Source organism: Parambassis ranga, chromosome 14, assembly GCF_900634625.1.
Source record: "Parambassis ranga chromosome 14, fParRan2.1, whole genome shotgun sequence".
NCBI classification, from domain to species: domain Eukaryota; kingdom Metazoa; phylum Chordata; class Actinopteri; family Ambassidae; genus Parambassis; species Parambassis ranga.
In genome coordinates this window covers 10,323,600-10,346,603 of record NC_041034.1, presented here as the reverse complement: position 1 = coordinate 10,346,603, position 23,004 = coordinate 10,323,600, and the positions used below count along the sequence as shown (strand labels likewise).

The following is a 23,004-nucleotide window of genomic DNA, read 5'->3' as shown; positions in this document are numbered from 1 at the left end:
CTGTGTGTGCTTTCAGTGTCACTCCTGAAAGTCTGACTTCACTGTGCTTGTTTTGCTTGTCACAAAACTCGGAAAAAATGTGGCTATTATGAAGAAAATTACATAAAGCATAAAATCATTAATTCTAAACATTACAGAAAGGTTGATGCAAAGTGGTTGGAAAAGAGAAACAGAGTGAACACATGCCAGCTCATTCAGCCCAGAAGGCTGATGACCTGTTCATGTCAGACAGTGGGAGGGGCAGCACAAAGTTACTGTCAGGATTGGTTAAGAGGATTCAGGCGCAGGTTCAGTAAAACCCAAAAAAACTAACTCATGAAAAAAACAACTACGGAACTATCCAAACAATTTACAAGAACCCAGGCGAAACTGAAACAAACCAGGAGACACAGGGTAACAAGGTAACAAAATGATCCGGCACAGACAAAGGGAAACACAGGACCTAAATAGACAAGGTAACAAGACACAGGGCAAACAATCACAAAAGGCAGGAACACAGGGGAACAAAAGATAACCCAGGGAGTGGAAAATAGGTGTTATTTTTTCATCAGTTTGTGTTCACTGGACCAAGATCCTAGGAACCCGAAAATGCAGAAGTCCCTGGGCGGAAGCCTACCAGAGGTTCTTTTGAGGAAGGGATTGAATTTGTGGTTGGTGAGGACATGTACTGATCTGTTAGAAAAGACAATGCATTTTCTTCTTTGAGACCCCAGTGGCATATTACAGTATGAAAAACATTAAACCCAAATCAAGAGCATGTGTAGTCAGAGTTGCACTAAGAGGATGCCACAGGCAGCTTTTATGGAAAACTAAGAGACTGATTAGGCCATGCCCAGTGTTCTGTTTATTTATCTATATAAATTACATCATCTGCTAAATTAAAATCAAAGCAAGTGAAAGGACAAACCTCAAAAATGACTATGGAAAAACGTACTTTCTCAAAATAGGCCATATTAAAAGTGTTTCCACAAAACAGATGCCTTGAAACAATCAAGTCTGGAACTGAAAGCTCTCTTCGATAGAGGCTCACATGGGTTTGATTTGAAGAATATGGAGCTAAATTACATTTCACTTATCGAGCTGTGATACAAAGCCTGAGTTTTCTGGATTTACTGACAAATAATCCAAGGTGTGGAATGGGTGATACGATTTACTAGGCCAAAATAACAGTTGAATACAGATTGAGAAACAAATGAGAGGATAATTATTTGTGTTTGTGTGTACAGATACTGTTAGGAATATATTTTCAATAAAGCGTGGGATGTTCTATTCCCCTTTAGATAATGTAAATATCATTGACAATGAACAACTCTATGGTAATATAGCACATACCTAAAAGAAAATAGTGACCTTACAAAATTGTAAAATCCTTATAACAGTGAGTGGCAGTAAATCACAGTTTAAGCTGACCTGCTGCTGGGTTGCTCTGCCAGTGAGCCACATTTTAAACAGAAATCTTAAAGATTCCTGTGTCTTATATAGTATTGAAAAAGTGGGTGGGCACTAAATCTAAGTAGGAAGAAGTAATGCTCTTGCGTGTAAATAGCATCAACAGTGATGCAGGCCAAACCAATTAATGCAAATAATTCTGTTCTATTTAAACAATTCAAGCAGCTCTCATTTGAAATGGTCCAGCAGCACATAAACATTAAGAGCTGTTTTCATTTTCTGTGTTAAATGCACTGTCCAAATATTCCAGTATTTCCTTCTATATTCAGATACTGTACTTCCAAACTTGATCGCACATACCTCCATTGTCTTTCAACGACAATGTGTTGTGGCAGATGAAATTGCTCTTTCCTTTACACAATAAAAAGCACAACCAGGCTCTAATGCAGCTATGCCTGGCTACTCAGTCATACAGGACTTTAATGTATAAGTATCTGCATGATTTTGCCATGATTTTGCCCGTCCACACATTGGGTCAGTAACAACACACTACAATGCATAAAGCAGGTGTCTCTGCGTTGTCACTGCTATCAGGAAATGGGACAGACAGCACACAGCCTTCCTCCCTTTGTGTTTTCACATCCCTTCCTCTGTCTTCTTCCAGCTTTGGCTCTTTGCCAGTCCAATCCCCCCCCATCTCCCTTCTGATTCCTTGGAAAATCCTTCCTGTGATCATGGCTGGAACTGAATGATCTCACCGTGCATGTTCTCTGTTAGAGATTGGTCAAGGCTGAGCAGTAAGCAGCTGTCTTTAAATAATCCACTTTAATCGGGAGTTTACCTTCATTAATTCCAAAAAATAAGGACAAATAAAAATAAGAATAAATACTGAAATAAAGATGCTAAGCAAATACGTAGGTGTGTGTTGAACCTCTGTGAAGGAAAATTATACAAATCCATAAATTGCATCATGCCTTTTTAAGCAACAAGCATCTACATGCCAGTTTCATGTATCAATTTTTTTCAACACACACACACACACACACACACACACACACACACACACACACACACACACACACACACACACACACACACACACATTCAGGCTCTTTGGCTTGTGCTCCCAAAGGGCATAGAGGCATGACATCATTCTCTCCACAGACACACACACAAACACATAAATTTCTCTCTCTCTCTGGAGGAACTACTGGCCAGAAGCACAAATGGATGCGGAGCAGATTCAGTTGTGTGTTGGTTTGCATGTGTTGCTGTCCATTTAGGTTGGAAATCACAGACACAGTTCAGTAATGTGTAAATCTCCGGGGTTCACCACATCATGTGGTCATGGTTTAACCTTGTGCAAAAAAAATGACCTAGCAAAAGCAAAAGAAGAAGAGGCACGGTGTTTCAGTGGTCCAGGTGTAGAGTGGCTTCCTCGACTTGTAGCACACTGCTGCAGATAATGGAGAGAGAGTGCAGTACTCAGGCTCTCTCACGCTCTCTCTCACACACACAAACACACACACTGAGCTCCAATCACCATGTATGCCTGTCTCTCCAGTTCTTGTGTACATAGTATTTCAGAAAGGTAAATTTGTAGCTAACACTTTGAGGATTTAAGGGTCAAATGTCAAGGTTCACAAAACCCAACTTTGGCCATGACACAGGCCATCCATCCATTGTCTTAACCTGCTTTGTCCTTTAGGGTCACGGGGGTGCTGCAGCCTATTGCAGTTGTCAATGGACAAGAGATGGACTACACCAAGGACAGGTTACCAGTCTGGGGGACACAGAATCACCTTTTAACCTTAGACACATGTCTTTGGGAGGAACCAGGAACCTGTGATCTCCTTTGCCTAAAACGTATCCAAAAGAATAACAAAGCCACAGCTTTGATTTAATTAATACAGTTTGAATTTATAATGACTTCCTGTCAGTATTGCTTATAACATACATTTTTGCAGTGTAATCTTTCAAAAGGGCTTTTTCCCCTTCTTGGAGGTATGGTCTCACTTCAGCATACAGAAAACCGCCGCCAAACAGATGGGGCGCAAAAAAAAACACCTGCAAATAATATTTCAAAATGTGATCTGATATATATTGACTAACAAACATTCAAATCTATTATGACAAATCCAAGCACACTGTCTGTATAAACACAAGTGTCACATTTGGAGAGGTAGCCTCTCTTTCACAGTGCATCCATCATAAAGTGAATCCTGGAAGGCACTATGCTCTTGTCTCTGCAGAGACTACCCTCAGTCTCCATAAATTTTAGAGCCATGGCTATGGGTCAGCTGGATTTAATTAAGAGTTGGAGGACCAACAACAGAACTCTCTGGCACCGAACCTAACCTAGTCAAAACCAAGCAAAGAGTAGAGTTTCAGGAACATTTGTCCCAAATGTGTCTTTATGGGGAAAGTAGCAGGAGTACAGATACTACTAGGCTACTACTCATGCTAATGCTAATATGTATATATTCAAAAAGCACTGATAAATATACATTCTTCATTCTTTTTATTTGTAGTGTCACACTCTGGTATTTGATAATGATGCAGAGGGCTGTGCAGGAGGACACGGTGTAAATCACATAAATGATCCTGGACTGAATGTTTCTTTGCATAAGTCAGCCAATAGTTTTGACTTCAGCTGGCAGAGTGAAACAACAGGGCCACTGATTTACAACATCCAAGCTCCTAGTGCACAACAATGGACCAATGTGTATTTAAGTGGAGTTCAGTATTGAGTATCACACAATGATAACGACCAGAGCAGTTGCTTATATATATTTTTGAATTTCTTCAAATGTGAATACATGAAGCATACAGGATGAATACCACTCATTCCTTTCTAGATGTGTCACTTTCCATCTGTCAGGACAGCTGGAGCTGCTGCTTCCGTCTGACACCTGGTCAAGTCATTAGGCTTCCAGTGGAAACCCTCCAGGTGTTTCTCAAGTTGCTCTGTTATTGTTATGAACATCTATATATAATGCAGCATAATCCAGGCATGTATCACTTGCAGCTCATGCAAGGATGTCTGGAGGAATTAAATATTTGTTTAATGAAGCGCTGTGCTAGTGATTAATTCAAACTCCATTCACTTCTGTCAATGCTTCATTTAACGTTGCTGGTAGAAAGACTTAGTAATACATGCTCAACTGAAATCCGAGCAGCTGTACTAATCCCCCAAAGAGACAAAATATGAAGTGTGAAGCAGTGTTACTCATTGTTCTAATGGGTGATGACATTAACACACAATCCATACCTCTACAAACACTGCACAGACAGTGATTAATTATTAAAATGTAATGAAAATATGAACATATATTACTGTCAAAACAAAATATTCCAATTATTTTCAAGCCATTTTCCACTAGGTGCAACTTGTTGACACAAAAAATGTTGACTTCATGTTTTGTTCTCTCATGGCCTCTTTCATCTCATTGAGAGCCAGCACATCTTTCACAATCTGTACAGTAATTTCTTGCCACAAATCATTTGAAGGATGTCGCAGAAGAGAATCTTTCAGCTAACCGTCCCATCATTGTGTGCTTCTCAGCAGGAAAAATGATAGATTGCAGGGAAAATATGAATCAGAATGATGCACACTTGTTTAATATTACATACACATGTGCTGAAGTAAAAATAGTGCCTTGTGTAACTGTTATGTAATTTAAAAATCTGTTTCTTTGTACAATGTATACATTCTCTCATGCAGATACACACTGATTGTTATCGATGAATGGCTTTTAAAATCATTTGATTTCACACTCTTGTCAGAAGAAAATCATAAGATTCATGGCAGCAGAGCCATGTGATGTTCTGCCCAAAGCCGATGACAGATGTGCTGAAGAAATGCACTTATTGCACCCGGATGTTGTCAAGACAAAGAAATAGACAACTACATGACAACAAGGTTTTCTGTGAGGTCACTGAGAATAGTATGTGAGAACAGGCCAGGACACAGCAGTGGGGTCATTAAACAACATGCAGGAATACCTTGGATAATAAGAAGAGTAGTAATTTAAACAAAGCATTGATATAAAATATGAATGTTGGGATTAAATTGTCCAAAACGACTCTCAAAAGGCCCAGAAGTCTTAAACATTTATGGACATGGTTACATCAAGATTAGTCTCCCTACAGACTGTATCTTCCATTTAGAAGAGGTTTATATGTGTTTTTTTTTTTTTTTAGATATATTGTCATCGAGTCATATAAATATGGTTAAGCAATGATATTGTATAGTAGTGTAGTGATTTTTTTAAATCTAATAGAAAAACAAAAGGACTCAAAGTTAGTGTTGTATTTACACATTTTTTAATCACTTGCTTTTGAACATATGAATGTAAAACCTGGTGAAAGTCAAAAGCATGAAACATTTAGAGCAAAGACGCGTTCATTGTATGTGTTAATTCATCATCATTTACACACTGTTTGTCGTATTCATTGAAATGCGTCCATTGTAAAGAATGCAAGCACCATAAAAAGCATACAAAAGTCTTCCCAAGCAATCATTACAAAGTGACATTAAAAAAAGCTTTAAACAAATCTCTCAGTGGTAGAATATATTTCACCGTTTGCCCCCATAGTAAAGATCCATATTTCCCTTGCACATTACTTACATAAATGGTATAGACTAATTTCATTGCATAGCTATTACACATCATGCTTATCACATACAGTATGGTCCAGATGGAATAGTATACAATCATTCACAATGATGGTCTGGATTGGATTTGATCTCTCTGCATTTGTACACTGTTTATCGATCTTCCAGCACTCGTCCAGGAGTGCTGGAGCTGCATTCAGTCTCTGTGGTGTTTTTTTTTTTTCTGTCAGATTCACTCCCTTGGCTTGTGGTGACGCCTGACCAGTCTTGCTTTTCTCCTCATACCAGCTGTGGAAGATAAAGCAGGGAGGGACAGAGGGGATACAAACACAAAAGAAAACATGTCAAGGAGGGGAGAAATGGCATCTTTAGGGTAACCAGTAGATAGTTGTCTTTAGTTCTGCATGTTTTCCAGTCGTTACCTGGAGCTTTCCTGGCAGCAGCATATCTACCTCCCTCTGTGAGATGAAAAAAAACAAGCGTAATTGAGCACAGACATCCCAGAGTATTTCGCAAAAAGCAGATCTGCATTTGTGAGTATTGACCTTTAATTATTTTGGTAATTCTCTCTGATTCCGCATCGATCAGACTTGGGTTTCCATGGATGGTTGTGATCTTTGAGAGGTCTGGGACTGAACGTTCAGAGCAAAACAGTTAAATCCAAAATACACATCATAGTCTGTTTACACACTAAATGAACACGTAACTTGCACATAATGTAATTTACAGATTCATACACATGATTAAATAAAGAACAAAAATGAAACAAAGAAGCCTGTTTGGTATGAAGTGTTTATGTAAGGACACCCTACCCTCAATGATCTGAGGCTCGTTCACCATGGTGTTTCTGGCTCCACCTTCAGACCGGCAGCGGAGAAGGGTGTTGAAAGTCATTTAACGACTTAGCAACTGTACTGACTGACAGATGGACAGACTGACAGGTACATACACCCCATAAAAACACCTCCTCCGCCACCACCAACATATAATCAAGCACAAATGTGCAGTATTTATCAACACACACACACAAGACATTCACACAAATGCTCAGAGTGCAAAATACAGGTGTGCAAGGGGGTTTGCTTAGCTCAGAAATACAGCAAAGTCTTTGTCTAAACCCACAAACTAAGCTGCACGACACCAGAGAAGCTGAAAGCTAGCTTGCCCTAGCACCCACAAAAGCCGATGGCCCAGTGATCTGAGTATGCCGCCCCAAAATGGCACATTATAGTTTGCACAATGCTCACAAACACACACATTACATCTAAGTTAGTTGGGAGTATGATGGCATGTCTGCTTGTAAGACATGGGGTAATGGGATGATGGATGAGTGGTGAGATAAACAGACGATCCAAATCTCAGTGCACCACATGCTGCAGAGGAACGTGTGCAAACACTCGTGTTTATATGTCTGCAAGCCTAACCAGGGGATGGACTGTAAAAGTCAACCTTCTTTCTCTGCAGCATCTTTAATGAGGCCATACAAACCAGAAAGAACTTCCAGTGTTTTGAATTAGCCAAAACGCATCATAATATACCAAGTCCTAAGGAACAGAGAGTTATGCTGTGTTCTCTGTAAAACACACAACTGGCATCATGTTATTACAATTGACTCTCTTCCATTAGGATGCATCATAACAGCTCCAGCTAATAAACCTCCATTGGCACTATTATTCTGTCCTTGCCCTGCCTCTTTCTTGAGACTGTAAAGAAAATAAACAGGTAACATAAAATAAGAAGGTACTGCATGTTTGATTAAAGAGATCCAGAAACACATACAAGCTACCAGAGTTCTGTTTGAATAAATCTGACATGGCTGTGTGTGTCAGGTTTTATGACACACACACTGACGGACAGATGAATGTGAAATGTTGTCTTTGGTAGATGAGTTCTTTCTGGGGTGCTGCAAATGTCACTTAAGAAAATTTGATGCAATTTGTCAAGTAAGGAATGTTTTGGATGCTTTAAAAAAATATAAGAAGCTGAGAAGACAGCTGCAGGGCCCAGCAGCAGAAATTCCGGCCTGGCGCTCAGCCAACCACAGCAGCACAGGACATAAACCATCTGGGTTGCTGGTTTGCTTCTGAATCACAAGTGGAAACTTCAGGACTCTAAGATAACGGAATGGCTGGAAACTTGTCATTGTTTAAAAACAAGTACTTGTAGCACACGGTAGCTTCAGTCAGTATTTGTCATTATTACTGATAAGAAATGTGCAGTATAGTAGTGTGAAAAATTAATAAAGTGAGTCTAAGATTACCCAAAAATAGTGCACACCATGAAGCCGTACTGTACGTCTGTCGATCTAACTGATCACCAATCACCAATGTGAGATAATGTGAAAGCTGTTAGAATATGCATGAAGATGGAGACCACCATGCTCTCTAAGGCTGAGGAAACTCACCCGTGATCTTCCCGTCTGCATCGACCCCAGTTCCTGCAGGTAAAGACACCATGTCAGCAAACCTTTGCAAAGTCTCAACATTTTGTCAGAATGGACAGTAACACTGCATTACAGAGCTTTGTATCACAACACGAGTATTTTGTAAAATGTTTAAAAACATGCCTTCAATAACTCTTGTAACTTTGGTAATAGTAGGTTGTCCTGCGATGACCCTGGTTACTTTTGTGAGAGAGGGGTCTCCCTCGATGACTCTGGTTACTTTTGTGAGAGAGGGGTCTCCCTCAATGACTCTGGTTACTTTTGTGAGAGAGGGGTCTCCCTCGATGACTCTGGTTACTTTTGTGAGAGAGGGGTCTCCCTCGATGACTCTGGTTACTTTTGTGAGAGAGGGGTCTCCCTCGATGACTCTGGTTACTTTTGTGAGAGAGGGGTCTCCCTCGATGACTCTGGTTACTTTTGTGATAGAGGGGTCTCCCTCGATGACTCTTGTCACCTTGGTGATCACAGGCTCACCCTCGACAACCACCTTAGTGACTGTTGGCTCAGTCTCTATGACTCTTGTAACCTTGGTGATGGATGGCTCACCCTCGATTACCCTGGTAACCTTGGTGATGGATGGCTCACCCTCGATTACCCTGGTAACCTTGGTGATGGATGGCTCACCCTCGATTACCCTGGTAACCTTGGTGATGATGGGCTCTCCTTCGATCACTCTGATCACCTTTGTTTCATCAGGGACTGTTGAGGACAAGAGGTGCATAATATGAGCATCCCTTAGGAATGACAGATCCGAACATCTGTATAACATGCTACATTATGAGTGAAGGAGGAGGCTTCAGGGTCAGTACGTGTAGTAATGAGAGCAGATTAGAACATGCAGTGAAACTAATAGAAACTGGCTTGTGTAGGACATTAGACTGCATCACTGAAACGTGAGGAGCCTGTAAAAACTGCTGCTTTTATACCATCCGTGGGGAGCTGCTCATTTTCAAGCATTGCATTTGACAACATTTGGAGTTTAGAAAATGAGAACATGCGAACACAGGTCCATTAATTCCCATCTGGGGATAGATTTCTCTGTAAAATCGTACAAATCACAGTTTGAATCAACTTCAACAGGAAACTTCAGCCAGGAACATTCTTTTACTTCTTCAACTGCTTCGGCTTCTGGGTGTTGATTTTGATTTTTTTTTCTTTGTGGCAGTATTTATTTGAGCCATAAAGAGATGAAAGCTCACAGATGTGTGTTCCTATAATCTTTGGCCTGAGGTCTCTTGGTATGTGGACTAGCCCAGTAATCAGAGCCAGAATCCTGTCTATCTTTCAAACATCCTAATTAAGAGATTTCCATAATTTATGCTCAAACCTGTGTCGTCTTTTCCTCTGTAAGAATATGCAATATTACTAGAGATGGATGATCAGAATGATAAAAGTATTCCACCTAAAAAGTAAAGCTAATAATTTGATATATTTATGTCTGTTTTATGTTTCTTCACACCAATCACATCTCCTGTAATATGACATATCACAACAGAGTCTATTCAGGGGTTCTACTGTGAATGATGGTGAAGAGATAAGCCTCCTGTTTCCTGAACATATTAAAACTAAATGAGGCTAGCTTACAAGCACTATATCACAAGTGAGTCAAGAAATAATTTATTATGTTCTTTTCATGTTCTTCTGTTTGAAGAAAGACAAGTGAAGTAGAGCACGAGCGTGATTTGGCCAGAAGCAGCAGAACATAAAAGTCACATGTATCGTTTATGTTCCTGTTCTTTCATGGCAGAAAACCCAAGAGAAAAACCCTAGTAGGCTCAGACCTTCGGCATTATAATCCATGTAATATGCCTAGAAACCTTCATTTCTTCTGTTACCTAATACGCCAAGGCACACTTTCCATTTGTGTGCACTTAAACTCAGCCCAGATGAATGAACAACATCAAAGAGTCCTCTGTGGTCTCTGACCTTGTTATACTCTGACAGCCTAATTACCTCATCCCTGAAGGAGCTGATTAAACATGCCAAGAGATCCAGGTGGACTTAAGCAGCAGTGAGTGTGGATAATCATAAAAAAGGAGACTGATAATGAGCATATAGTATAAAGTGGCTGCAGGGTGGATTTCAGTGATTGTAGAACAAAGAACATTCATTAATTTGCTACTCTGTGACCCTTTCGATCACGTTGTTATGCAGCTCTTACCTTCAACATAATGAGTAGTTGTGATGGTCCTCTCTGTGAAGTAACAACATTTATATTAACTCATTGTAGATACAATAATATTTACACATCATACAGCAATGGTAGCAATGAAACTTACTGATGAAGGTGAGGGGAATCTCAGCGTAAGAAAATCCAGAAACAAACTAGAGAATAAGAAGCGTAACACAACTGAAGACATGAGGGGAAAAGATGTTAATCTACACATATTCACACGTTTTCACTTTCTCTACCTTTATCTGGATGTACTTAATCAGCTTCCTCAGGATGAACAGGAGGTCCTCACTTCCAACAGGAAGGTCTGAAAGGAAATTCAAATACATCAAATAAACACATTGTGTCCTGACAATGTACTCAGCATGTCTGTATATTTTTCTTCTCACCCCCAGGATAGAGAACATTCTTCACCACATGGATCACACCATTTGTTGCCATCAGATCGCTGTCTGGCACATTCACAGAGTTGACATGAATAGAGTTGTTTACCTGAGAAGGATATAAAACACAGAATAGACAGATGTGTGACATGTGACATATGTATATATATGTTTATTTCTCAAGTACAAAAACTACCTATAACAGCTACATCCAAGGGGTGATGAGTTTTTCTCATCAGAGGTCAGGTGAGTCTTTATGAGACTTCCAGTCAGAGTGCTTGGCAGTTCCATTTATGAATAATCTTCTATTCCAGTTTAATTGTCTCTATGGAGATGACTGAAGGACAGGTTTCCTGTCTCTCCCTCTAATCCACATCTTTAAATACCTAACCACAGATTTCCATGAATCACTGCCACTCTTTTTTTCTTCTCCTCTCTTCAGTGGTTGAAAAAACAATCTCAAACAAACATTCCTGTGTCTATTTAGGAAATCATGACCGTCTGATATGAGACCTCTGCTGATAACCCGACAGACTGATAGGAAAGAAAATGAGGGTGGAATTGAGGTAATGGGTGAAATGGTGATAAAGTCAGCATGACAGAAACAAATGGCAGGTAGAGGGTGGGAGTGGAGGGTGAATACCAAGAGTGGGAGTTGATCAAAGTGACAGGAAGCCAGGTTTTTATTACTTCTGGCTTTTCTCCAGAGATCGCAGTAGATTCTTCACCTTTGAAGCTGATTAGCACTGGCTCTTTGATGGTATTGTTCAAGGAAAGGGTTAAAGGATATATTCATTTCACTTTAACTGGAAATTAACTAATATAGATGGAGTTATCCCTGTCTTATTACAGATTAGTCAACATTAGTTTTGATTATGAGGACAAAAATACACACTCTGTGTGACATACAGATTTAACTTGCAGGTTGTTGCCCTGGAGGGTTTTGAGCAAATTGGTAACTCCTCCTTCTAATCCTCCATTGATGAAGACACCATTGCTGAAGTGGTACAAGAGAATGGTTCTCAAAGCGTTCATATTACCTGTCAATGACAAGGAAAACATCATTTATAAACAAGATTAACAGCAATCTCGAGAAAGGATGGTGTGTTCAGTTCAGCAGCATATTCACTTTTAAGCAGGGCAAAGTCCTCTTTACTGAGGCCATCAAATGCATCGTCAGTTGGTGCGAAGATGGTGTAGGAGCCTTCCTGCTTCAAAAGGTCTTTCAGACCTGCTGTCTCCATCAAGGACAGGAAAATCCTACAAACAAAATACAACAAAGGAATTTAGTCTGTAGGAGTAAACTAAAGTGCAATGTGCAGGCTGGATGTTTGTGGTCAAATGGTCTTTTTTTGTATGTTTTTCCCACCAACTGTAATGCCACTTAAATTGGACACTACATGGTTTTATTTAAAAGACTATATTATATTCTAGGTAACATTTAGCTCAAACAACAAACAGGTGCTGCTTATTGTTGTCAGGTGAATTACAGTTTTGGCTGTGAAGTTGGGATTTGTGTGAGCACGTGTGGTCCCACCGAGTCATATTTCACATCTGTTTCCTCAGTCATTTTTCCTCTGCGTCTGGCAAACTAACCATTTATTTCAGCAATAGGAACAAATGGTTATTTTGATGTAATCAGGCAGAAGAAGCAAAGAAATTTCAAAAACTCTAAATTTCAAACAACTGTTTGTATGTTCAAGACTTATCACTACACACATATTCAGACTAAGAGCAGACAGTTTGAATCAAAAAGAAATCTAAAAGTATCCCTGTAGTTTCATCACAGAATCCACACAAAACAGTTGGAACTGGTGGAGTGAATGTGTCTTTAGAGACAGGTTAAACGAATTAAGCAGTAATCAACTGCAAACAAAATTTAAAGTGTAGTTCTTACTTGAACCGTCCATCAGCAACCAGGAGCTGGTACATTGTTTTCTCAGCTGGCTTGATCAGAGAGCTCATAAGATGCAGGGCCCCATTGCTTCCCTCTTTGCTGCCGCGCACCATACATGCATTTTCTATGCACACAGCCTATCAAAAAAAAAAAATTAAACATTCAAAGACTCAAATTACACAACTGGTAACTATTTACAGAGAGGGGACTGTCACACTGTCATCGTTGACAGCAATCAATCAATCAAACAAACAATACAATGTTTCTGTGACTAAATTAATTCCAGTTGATTGTAATATTGGACCCAAGAGAGTGGACTTCATCTGCCAAGAACTGGACTAATTATCTGTTTTGCATCTGTTTACAGCTGAAAGACAGCCCAATAATGTTATCACTTGGTTAGAGGGCTGGTAATGAATTTCAGATTTCCACTATGGAAGCTGCTGCTTTACATTGTCTTTCACTTCTAATTTATTTTTCTATGTATGATCCAACAATGCACACACACACACACATGCACACACACACACACACACACAGTTCTCACAGTGCGGTAAATGAAGACTCTAAGCAGTTTGCCAGCAAGTGTTTCCAGCAGCTGTCCATTGTAGAGCTCACTCAATGTGACTTTTAGCTTCAAGATGTGGTTCTCCAAAATAATTCTCAGCAGGCTCTGGTCCATTGACATCACCTCCTCTGACAAACACACAGAAAAGCTACACATTTAAAATGGTGAATGATATTATACTACTTCTCATTATATGAAATCATTTTACTTTAATTAAAAACATGTTGTAGCTTACTAGTAAAGGCCGCATTGAGAGGAGCAAGGAGTGTGTATTCTGTCTTTGGACCCATGGCAGCAGCTAAGTCCAGTTCAGACACCATATCATTGAAGGTACTTTGGGAATCTCCCATCAGCTCCACGACTTCCTTGGCTGATCAAAATAAAAACACAAACATTGTCATGCTGGCAATGACAGAAAAAGTATAATTATGCAAAGCTGACATTAGTTGTGTTACCTGAGTTAGGGACAAGCACCTGGTCTATGAGGTGGACGACTCCATTGGAGGCAACAATGTCCTTTTTCAGGACCATCTTGATGCCATTGACGGTCAGGCTGTCGCCATCACATCCAATCTCAATGGTGCTGCCCTCTGCGGTCTCATACAGTGATCCTGCCATAATGGCTTCTGCACACTGGACGCTGGTCAGTAGGTGGTAATTCACCAGGGCTGAGATGGTTGTGAGGACAGGGGGATAGAAACAGAAGAATGGACTGTTGGCCAGAATACACACTTACGGACTTTGCTAGTTTGATATTTTGTAAGATTTATAGTTGCTAGCACACACGCAGAGGGTACGTACACAATTAGACCCTTCTATCAACATTTAGATATGGGACTACAACTGTCTGACAGTCCAACTGGCAAACTGAGCAGGCAGAGCTGGCCTGAAAAAGCAATGCAATGACAGCACGAAAAAACCTTTCCAGGGCCACAAATATTCTAATGCAATCAGTGTCATGCTGTGGGCCAAACTGCCCTGTGGAATATCAACTTTCCTTTGGAGGCTCTTATAACATGGTTGGTCAGTAAAGCCTGTTTGCCAAGTGTCTGAGAATTTATCTGAGTATATGAATGTGTTCCCAGGAGACGCCGCACACAGAGGACACTGTCCTCATAACTTGGCAACAAAAACAGATACTCCCTGTGTTTTTGTGGGTTATTGGACATGCTTGTGTTTGTTATGTCAAGTGTGCATACATTATGTGCAGATTTGATTTAATGTGTGAGATTGGATTGATAATCTTTAGTATTTTACATCAAAGCAGTATGATCCAGACAATAATGTGAATTTCAAAGTGAGTATGTAGAATCCACCTTGGTTATAGCCTGCAAAATATGTCCAAAATGGCACTTCTGTGATCACAGTGCACAATGGTCCTTTGAGTCCTTTTTGTTAACACGCTCACAACAACCATATCATCATGAGTGTATACCTGCAATAACAGCCTTGTCCTCCATGATACGCTCCAGGTATCCTGGGCTCAGTTTTTCAAAGGCTTCATTAGTCGGAGCAAACAAAGTGAATTGGCCAGGCTGGTCCAGTTTGTCCATCACACCAGATGCTATCACTGCAGTCTGGAAAGAAATAAACGAGTGTCTGATATGTGACATTTTGTTTTTAATTGAGAGATAACAGGACTAAAGAACAAATTCTGCAGATCGTTGGCTGTAGTCACTTTTAGATTGGGGAGAGTGGTGTTTTTATATTACATACACTGAAAGAGGAGAGCTCATCGTTGACATCCAGGATTTCCTTGATGGTATTACCCGCAGCGCTGATGACCTGATCAATGACATGCACCACACCATTTGTGGCCATCTGGTTACCATGAATGATCCTGGCACAGTTCACAGTCACAATCTTCGCAGAGAGGAAATGTTTGATTAAAAGTCTGTCTTCACATCAGCGTATCACCTTATCTGTACTGTGTTAAACTTACCCCGTTTGAGTAGTGATTGATGTATAGCCCCAGATCATTGTACATAGAGGTGACAGTCATGCCGTTCTTCATGTCTTTGGTCAGCAGACGGTGGTTCACCATGTGGAAGTGCAGAGCGTTGTACAGCTCGATGTTCACGTTGCTGATCAGTGCAGACCGTACATTCTTTGGAAATCACATTTGTTTACGTGTGTGATGTCATTGTTGCACATGTGTTTCCCTACAAAGGATTGGAACCTTCAGTTTACTCACCGAGTCCAGCTGATCCCAAGCCTCATTGCTTGGTGAAAACATGGTAAAGGAGCCTTTCCCCTCGATTTCTTCTCTCAGTTTGGACATGTCAGAGTACTGCTGTGTGGTCGTAGCTTTTACAAGTCCCAGAGTACCATACACATGGTCAATGGGAGCCACTGGGAGGAGGGTGAGTAAAGGATTAATTATAACAGTGATGATTTCAAACAAGTTTCTGTTGCTATAGAATGATAATATAAAACCAGAGTGGGGCTGTGGTGTCAGACACCTACCTGCAGGGCATCCTCTCAAACCCTCCAGCTTCATGTACCCAGGACAGCATTCATATACAACCATACTGTCAAAAATACACAAATACATCAGCAAACATTGTGTGGATTGGTTGATTTTTTTTTTCAGGTGCATTGTTTTTACAACAGCATAAATAAAACTACAATCGAGCAGTGAGAATGTAATGCCAATTTGTTTTTTTGCCAAATCAGTTTAGGATAAGTGACAGCTGAAACGAAGACAAACTGCCTCTGGAGCTGTGAGAGAAGGATGACGTTTGGATTGAGGCAAGGAAAATTATTAATGACAGGAGAACGAGCCTGCACGACATAATAAATCCACAAACTGGCAAAATGTGCTCCAAAGTAAAAGATGAAATAGTGATGGTGTCATAGAAAAGCAAGTGACTCAAGCAGAAGAAAAGAAAAACAATTAACAAGTGAAGAATGCTTCCACAAGCAAAGACAATCCCAGAGAAAAGCTGGACCAATTGAGGAGGCATTGCAGTCAGCCAATATAATTTCCAATAGCTCATGCAACAGCAGTAAAGCCTGCAAAGCCTAATAAATTATATAATATATATATATAAATTAGAGCTACAGAGCCATGTGTTAGCAACATGCACAAAACAGACCCAGGCATTATCACTGACAGAGCTATGATCAGAAACCACAACACTTCTGCCGACTGAATAAAATATTCCCAGTTACTTCACATCAATCACACTAACTCAGCACCACAGTGTGAGGAACGTTCATGGTAACTCACAGCAACCACATTCCTGAGGAAATCTGGGTATGAAATTCATGCTCAGATCCTGGATGTAACATGATGGGGGAGTCTGCAGGCCCCCCCTGTCAACCCTTTCTGTTGGCCATGAATCTAAACTCCTTCACAGTTCTCCAAGAAAAACAACACTTTTACACGTACAGTAACTCTTGTGTCCATTTAATAGAGTTAGATTTTAGGGTGGAAGGAACAGCTTATGAAAATTAGTAAAAACAGAGCTCAAAGAAGTAAAAACATCCTGGCAGGAAGCTGAGAGGAGCTGTTAACATGAAGCACAAGCCTTGCTCTCCACCAGCCATGCAGGTTTACAAGAACTCATGTTGCATTTAATGAATGACACACTGGAGGTGTGAGACAGCTGAGCCACTAGTTAATGCAGTGGGTTTAATGGAGGAATAAATTGTGTCTTTCGCCTAGAGTTTTCCTGAAAATAATGGTAATCACAGCCGGCATTTGATTGGGACTCACTCCACCCAAGTTAACACACATCTTCCACACAAGCTATGACGCGAGTCAACAACAATCCAGTGGACAAACAGAGTTCTTCAACTGGGGTTTAACCTGAAGCGCTTCATGTGTTCCAGTTGGAGTTTTTCAAGTTCTGAGTGCTTTCTGAGGAGGTTTGTTTAGAGAGGTTTCCTTGGAGCATATTACACACTCAGTGCATTGTGAACAGAGCATTAAGGCTTCCAATGGAAATACTGTTTCTATGCATATCCAAAACAAACAACTGTCCTTTCAGAAATGAACAGTAGTGATTATTTTAAGCAAACTACTCCCTCCATAGTGGTCCACAAACACACACCCACATGAAGCACAATCATTCACTTTCTCCTTTCAGCTTCCTGAAATGACATGTTCTGGCAAATCTTTCTAATCCACTTTAAACTGTATTTGTCTGTTGATGGAAACATGTGTGTGTGTGGTGTGTGTGTGTGCCATATAGAGCAATCACTCTTTGCATTGACACTAATTTGCATAATGTAAAAATACATAAATATCCATTCACGCCTGGTTGACAGGAAGGCATGAAGTCATCGCTCCCCAGCTGTGCTCTGACAGGATAATAGATCCAGAGACAGAGAGCAAGCCAGTGCGCTGCAACCGGGGCCTCTGGCTGCATCGCTGCCTGGAACAAGCTCAATGTGGCTTCCAGATGAGCAGATGTGCAAACACGGTGCATGGATGCACACACACAGAGAAACTCTAGGTGGGGTCGTCTGGCATTAGATAAAACTATTACAGTTTGTTTTTTCTCTTATGTAATCATCAATCGACATGCTCTGCTGTGAGTTCTCATCCTTCTGGCTTCCTGAAAAGTTTTAAACATGGGAGTGGACTTACTGTAAATTAAAGCTACAGCCTCACTGACATTGTTATGGTTTTAACTGCAAATAAATAAGCTCTTCTTCTTCTCCCTGGAAGTTAACTTAAAACACCCTTTTCCTGCATGAAGAGACTCACATCATCATGCACTAATTTGTTTTCAATGTGGTTTCTCACACCAGCGATTGCCTCTCAAAGCTTGTTGTGACACCACCACCAAACCCACAGTGATCGAAGGAAACTCCAAACAACTCCAACACCCTCAGCTAATCTCTCATCAACACCAAATCCAGGTCAGACAGCTGGGTGGATTTCCTCCACTGCCTCGGAACAATGTCCTCACTGTGACTACAGACAGAGAGAGAAGCCAGATTTTTATGGGTGATGGCAAAATAAGAATATTTTGAAGACATAAAATGCAATGCAAAGAAAAGATGGCTGATATGGTCCCATGTTTTGCATGTTTACAAAACAGAGAAATGTAGAGGGCAGACATATCAAAATGGAACACTTTGAAGATCTAATGCAGGAAGTGGAGATTTCCTAAAATGTAAATTTTTTAAATATATTTCAAGCACAATAGATTTTAGAACTATCCCCCTTGTTATTTTTTTAATCTTGTGTTTAATTATGAGGTGGCTCCATGTAATATTATCTCTACAGTCTATCGCTGCACTGTGCTGAAAAAATAACTCACCCCCATGCCCTCATTAACCTTCATCCATTCTCTCCTTCTCATCTTCTCATCTTCAAGTCACAAGTGTTCCAGGTGACTGCATGGCTGAGAAAAGGTGTGTGTGTGCGTCTGCATTTTTGTTTGTTAATGTGAGAACGACTGTGCATTTTTTTTCTTCCTGCTACTTGAGTCACCTAAAAGGCTGATCAGCTCCAGCTGAGCCTTACACTCCATCAGCGTCAATTGTTTTTCACTCCTAAAATCAACTTATTCTGCATTTTATGTCACAAGAAAGAAACACGCCAAATCAAATATAGAAACCCTCAATCTTTTGTTTATATATACATATACACACAAACACACATATATGTAGTTTTCTGATTTAGATTGTGTTTTTACTTTGCATTTAAGTGCGTTTAAGTGAAAACGTAGAAACAACTTGAACCCAAAACACAATATGTGATCAACATATTTCCAATATTTGAGTGACAAAGAGCAAGGAGCCATAATTTAAAACATGTGCATCTAAATCATAAGAATGTCTGTAGTGTTGGGCATTCACGATGATGGATGTACAGCTTGCAAGCGACAAAGCAGTAAAATCAGCCAGGACTGGTTTAGGGTAACAAGTTGTTGTGGTTCTCAATGTGAGGGAGACGTTGCATATGCATATGAGCATAGTCGGGCACTCTGTGTTTTACATTATAAAATGATGAATGTATTAACTTAAAACTGTCTCATTATAACATGAAAATGTCTTGTTATAACATACAGACATCACATTATAACAAGAAACCTCTCACATTATGATACTATTAATTCTTTTAGCGTTGCAAATCAGCATTTTTGTAGTTTCACCCACACCCATATAGAGCGTCTCAAATATACCAGGGGGAAGTCAAGCATCAATCACTGTTGAGCAGCATTTACAACATCAACAGGATTACAACAGGAAAAAAAGGCCAGCGGGCTACCAAGCATGCCCAGACTTGAGAAGAATGGAGGGGTGACAAAGAGCCAAGAGTTAGAAAGTATGTATGGAGAGATTGCATGGGCATGAACTTTAAAGAATAAAATCTAGTTGAAATAGGAAACAAAATAGATGTAAGCTAAAAATGTACTTCAACTACAAGAGCTTGAGGGGTCAAGGACGTGACCCTAACACATAATAAAAGGTGAGGAAGGGAGTGGCATCTCTTTCTAGAAAATCTGCAGGATGTGTGTAGGCGTCATTCTTTGAGTATCACTGTTTTTTGTGTGTGAGGACTTACGCCTTTTTGCCACAGATGGAGCCTTTGTACCAGTTCCTACAGGTGCTAAAGTACTTCTTCTTGGTCCCCAGGACCTGCTGTAGAGCGCATACATTGGGTCTGAAAGAAGAGAGGAGAGAGGGGGAGGAGAGGGTAAGGAGGACGGCCAAGTGTGGAAATGTATGAGGGTTGAGAGAAAGACAGGTGACAATTAAAATGAAGAGCTGTGGGGGATGTTGAGTGGAAAAATGTCAAATAGATATTCTAATAAATTTGAAAATTAATCAATCAAAAAAGAGCTGCTTTAACACAATACAAAGATTCCATTTCCAGGTAATAAATTTCAAATACCAGTTGGGCATGTTATTTATAGTACTAGATGTGAGAGATGCAACATTGAATTTTCCATTATGGCTTTCATCAATATTTCCATCAATGTGGCTGACCTGTTTATCAAATTAGGATTTTAATGTGGTCCTAATCACCTCAAACAACCTTAAACTGAACACAAGAATGAAACAACATATTTAGCTCTTCACTTGTTTCAGTGTTGTTTCATGCAATTTGTGTTCTTGCATCTGCAAAATAAAACACATTGATCAGGCCTGATAATATCAACAGTTATCTGTATGACAATGTACATGTATCTCCCCCGTCTCTCCCTCCCATATCACATCTCCTTACCCTTCCTTCCGGGCCCGTATGCGGCTGTGGGTGACTATCTTGTCATAGGCTGAAGAATCCACGCTCCCTATAGAGCACAGTGCCACCAGCACTAAGGTCACCACTAGCAGCTGATGCATCCTGGGGAGTTATCGGTCCTCTGTAGTGCAAGGGGCACGAACACACACTCCTTTTGTCTTTAAAAAAATGTACTAACACACACACACACACACACATGCACACACACGTACCCCCCCAAAATACAAAAATATATGGGAACACACGTGAGGGAGGGAGCTTTTATACCAACAACCCCCCTTCCTGCGCTCCCCCCTCGCTCCCCCGTTCTCTCTCTCTCTCTCTCTCTCTCTCTCTAACACACCCACTCTCACTGCCGTTTCCATACCATTACGTCCTGCTCACACACACCCTACTGTTTAGTTGAAATCCTTCCTCCAGCTCTGATTTGAGCGCAGGCTTAGTGTCTCCTCCTGCCTCATGTTGTTTCACATAAATGTTGCATGATTTTCTTGACCACCATCACATCCCAGAGCACCGACTGCGCCCTGTAATTCAGAGTTTATACAGTGACACCCTCCCCTACTGAAAGCTCATCGTCCAATTGCAAATTACCTTTAAAGACAGTAATAAGACAGTGGGGACCTGGACAAAAATGCATTTAAACACATTTACAGACAATAATGAAAAATGTGGATTAACGTGACTGAAAAGTTTTTAATAGTCTGTAAAGCTTTTAACCAAACAGAAACCTGACTCTATTATCTTATCAGCCATCCCTTGAGATCTCCTCCTCTTTTTTTAATGATGTGAATTCATCATTTCCACTAAACTTTCCTCCTCTGAACTCCCGTTTGTGTTTCTCTCATCCCATCATCCTCCCAACTGTCATGTTCATCATTCATCAGCTCCACTCTTACCAGGTCCCAGCATTTCCCCCTGCAGCTGTCTCCATCTCCTACACTGAGGCCAGATCTGATACAACTTCAAAGGAAAAAAAATCCATCATGAAACTGGCTTCCTGTACGTCATCATGCACGGTCTTGACTTTTCAACAGGTATGCTTCAAACCGGAGACATGCAGGCCAAACATGTTGATTCACTGAAATAAGAGTAAATATGAGTTACTTCGCAAAAGTGGCCACAGACAGAAAAGTGTATAGGGAATATAAAACAGATTTTTTTTCATTTTTCAAATTTCAGTTTGATTGTTTGTGATTATCATTATAAGTAAGTAGACTGTGTTCAAAAAATTACACCTAATTACCCACTGTGCATTACAGATGTACTCAATCATTATGAACTCAGACGGCCCCTGCAGCACTCAGGAAGCTGAGCAGCTGTGAGAAGACCTCCTCCTGTTAGAGTCAGCTTCCTGTCTTTGATGATGTCTTAGATTTTAAGAAAAATATATGCAATTAACACACATTCAGTCCTGACAGTCATTTAAACCTTAGATGTTATTGATACATGTGCTCCAAGCTTCTCACAGAGCAATAAAACACAACACGTTCAGGCTCATTTGGGTTAAAGTTAATGAAGTATTCCCTTTTTCTTTTTATGACTGGGAATAACTTTTAAGAGGAGATACACCCAGTGCACCGTGGTGCTGTTTCACAGTCTTCAGAGGGTTGTTGAACTCACATCCAGCAGAAAGAGCAGGTAACAGGAACTCCATGCTGTGTATGACACCTCCCCCTAGTGGGAAGGACATATTAGTACAGCAATGAGTGAGGAGCAGCTGTGCTGTGTGTGTTTCAGTGTACAAATATTTCTAAGTTCTATTCTTTCTATTTAATTCACCTGCCTACATTTTAATATTTTTATGTGTTTTTATTTTTTATTGTTTCGTATCAAGATTGCATGCATTTATATTTCAATATTATATTTAAGGAAAGGACAGAGCTAACACGTATGATACCATAATAGCACTAAAATTCTATCAACTTTGAGCATTTAGAATGTGTGTGTGTGAGCATGTATTTGTATGCAGGTTTAAGTGCTCTACCCTCACATGTCTCTGTCTCTGCATCTGCGACAACCTGCTTCCATCACAAAACCCAGCAGCATTTCAGCACAGCCTTTTGATCACACACAGAGTGCACTTTCATCAGCTCCTGAATATTTCATTTCTTTTTTCACATGCTTGGTCAGTGATAGAAATTACAGTCCACTGGAAAGTACAAATAGGAAAGTGACAGAGAGCAGACAGATGAGGGAAAGCATTCTGCGGGGGGTCATGTAGGGCATAGATGCAATTTTGATTTCACACAACATTTTTTGTTCTGCGACCTGGAACGACAGAATGACATACTGACTCCAACAAACCATCGACTGACTTTCCAGA

At 40.3% G+C, this 23,004-nt stretch overlaps 1 protein-coding gene across 3 annotated transcripts; it reads right to left on the bottom strand.

Moving 5' to 3' along the window:
- Positions 1-6,169: 6,169 nt before the first annotated feature.
- Positions 6,170-21,176, bottom strand: postna (periostin, osteoblast specific factor a). 3 transcript variants are annotated; one of them, XM_028421947.1, is made up of 24 exons: positions 20,661-21,176; positions 19,998-20,096; positions 15,938-16,002; positions 15,666-15,823; positions 15,414-15,578; positions 15,188-15,334; positions 14,907-15,048; positions 13,927-14,139; positions 13,707-13,841; positions 13,451-13,599; positions 12,904-13,040; positions 12,136-12,266; positions 11,916-12,046; positions 11,013-11,115; positions 10,863-10,930; positions 10,730-10,775; positions 10,612-10,644; positions 8,887-9,149; positions 8,574-8,769; positions 8,412-8,444; positions 6,820-6,864; positions 6,553-6,639; positions 6,430-6,465; positions 6,170-6,295 (listed from the first exon to the last, which is right to left on the bottom strand). In XM_028421947.1, exons 1-24 carry the CDS (start codon positions 20,777-20,779, stop codon positions 6,240-6,242), a joined length of 2,757 nt encoding a protein of 918 aa, XP_028277748.1. In that variant the 5' UTR covers positions 20,780-21,176; the 3' UTR covers positions 6,170-6,239. The 3 variants fall into 3 exon arrangements, with proteins under 3 accessions (XP_028277748.1, XP_028277745.1, XP_028277746.1); XM_028421944.1 differs by having other exon boundaries at positions 8,574-9,149; positions 20,661-21,174; XM_028421945.1 differs by lacking the exon at positions 6,820-6,864 and having other exon boundaries at positions 8,574-9,149; positions 20,661-21,174.
- Between the last annotated feature and the right edge of the window lie 1,828 nt (positions 21,177-23,004).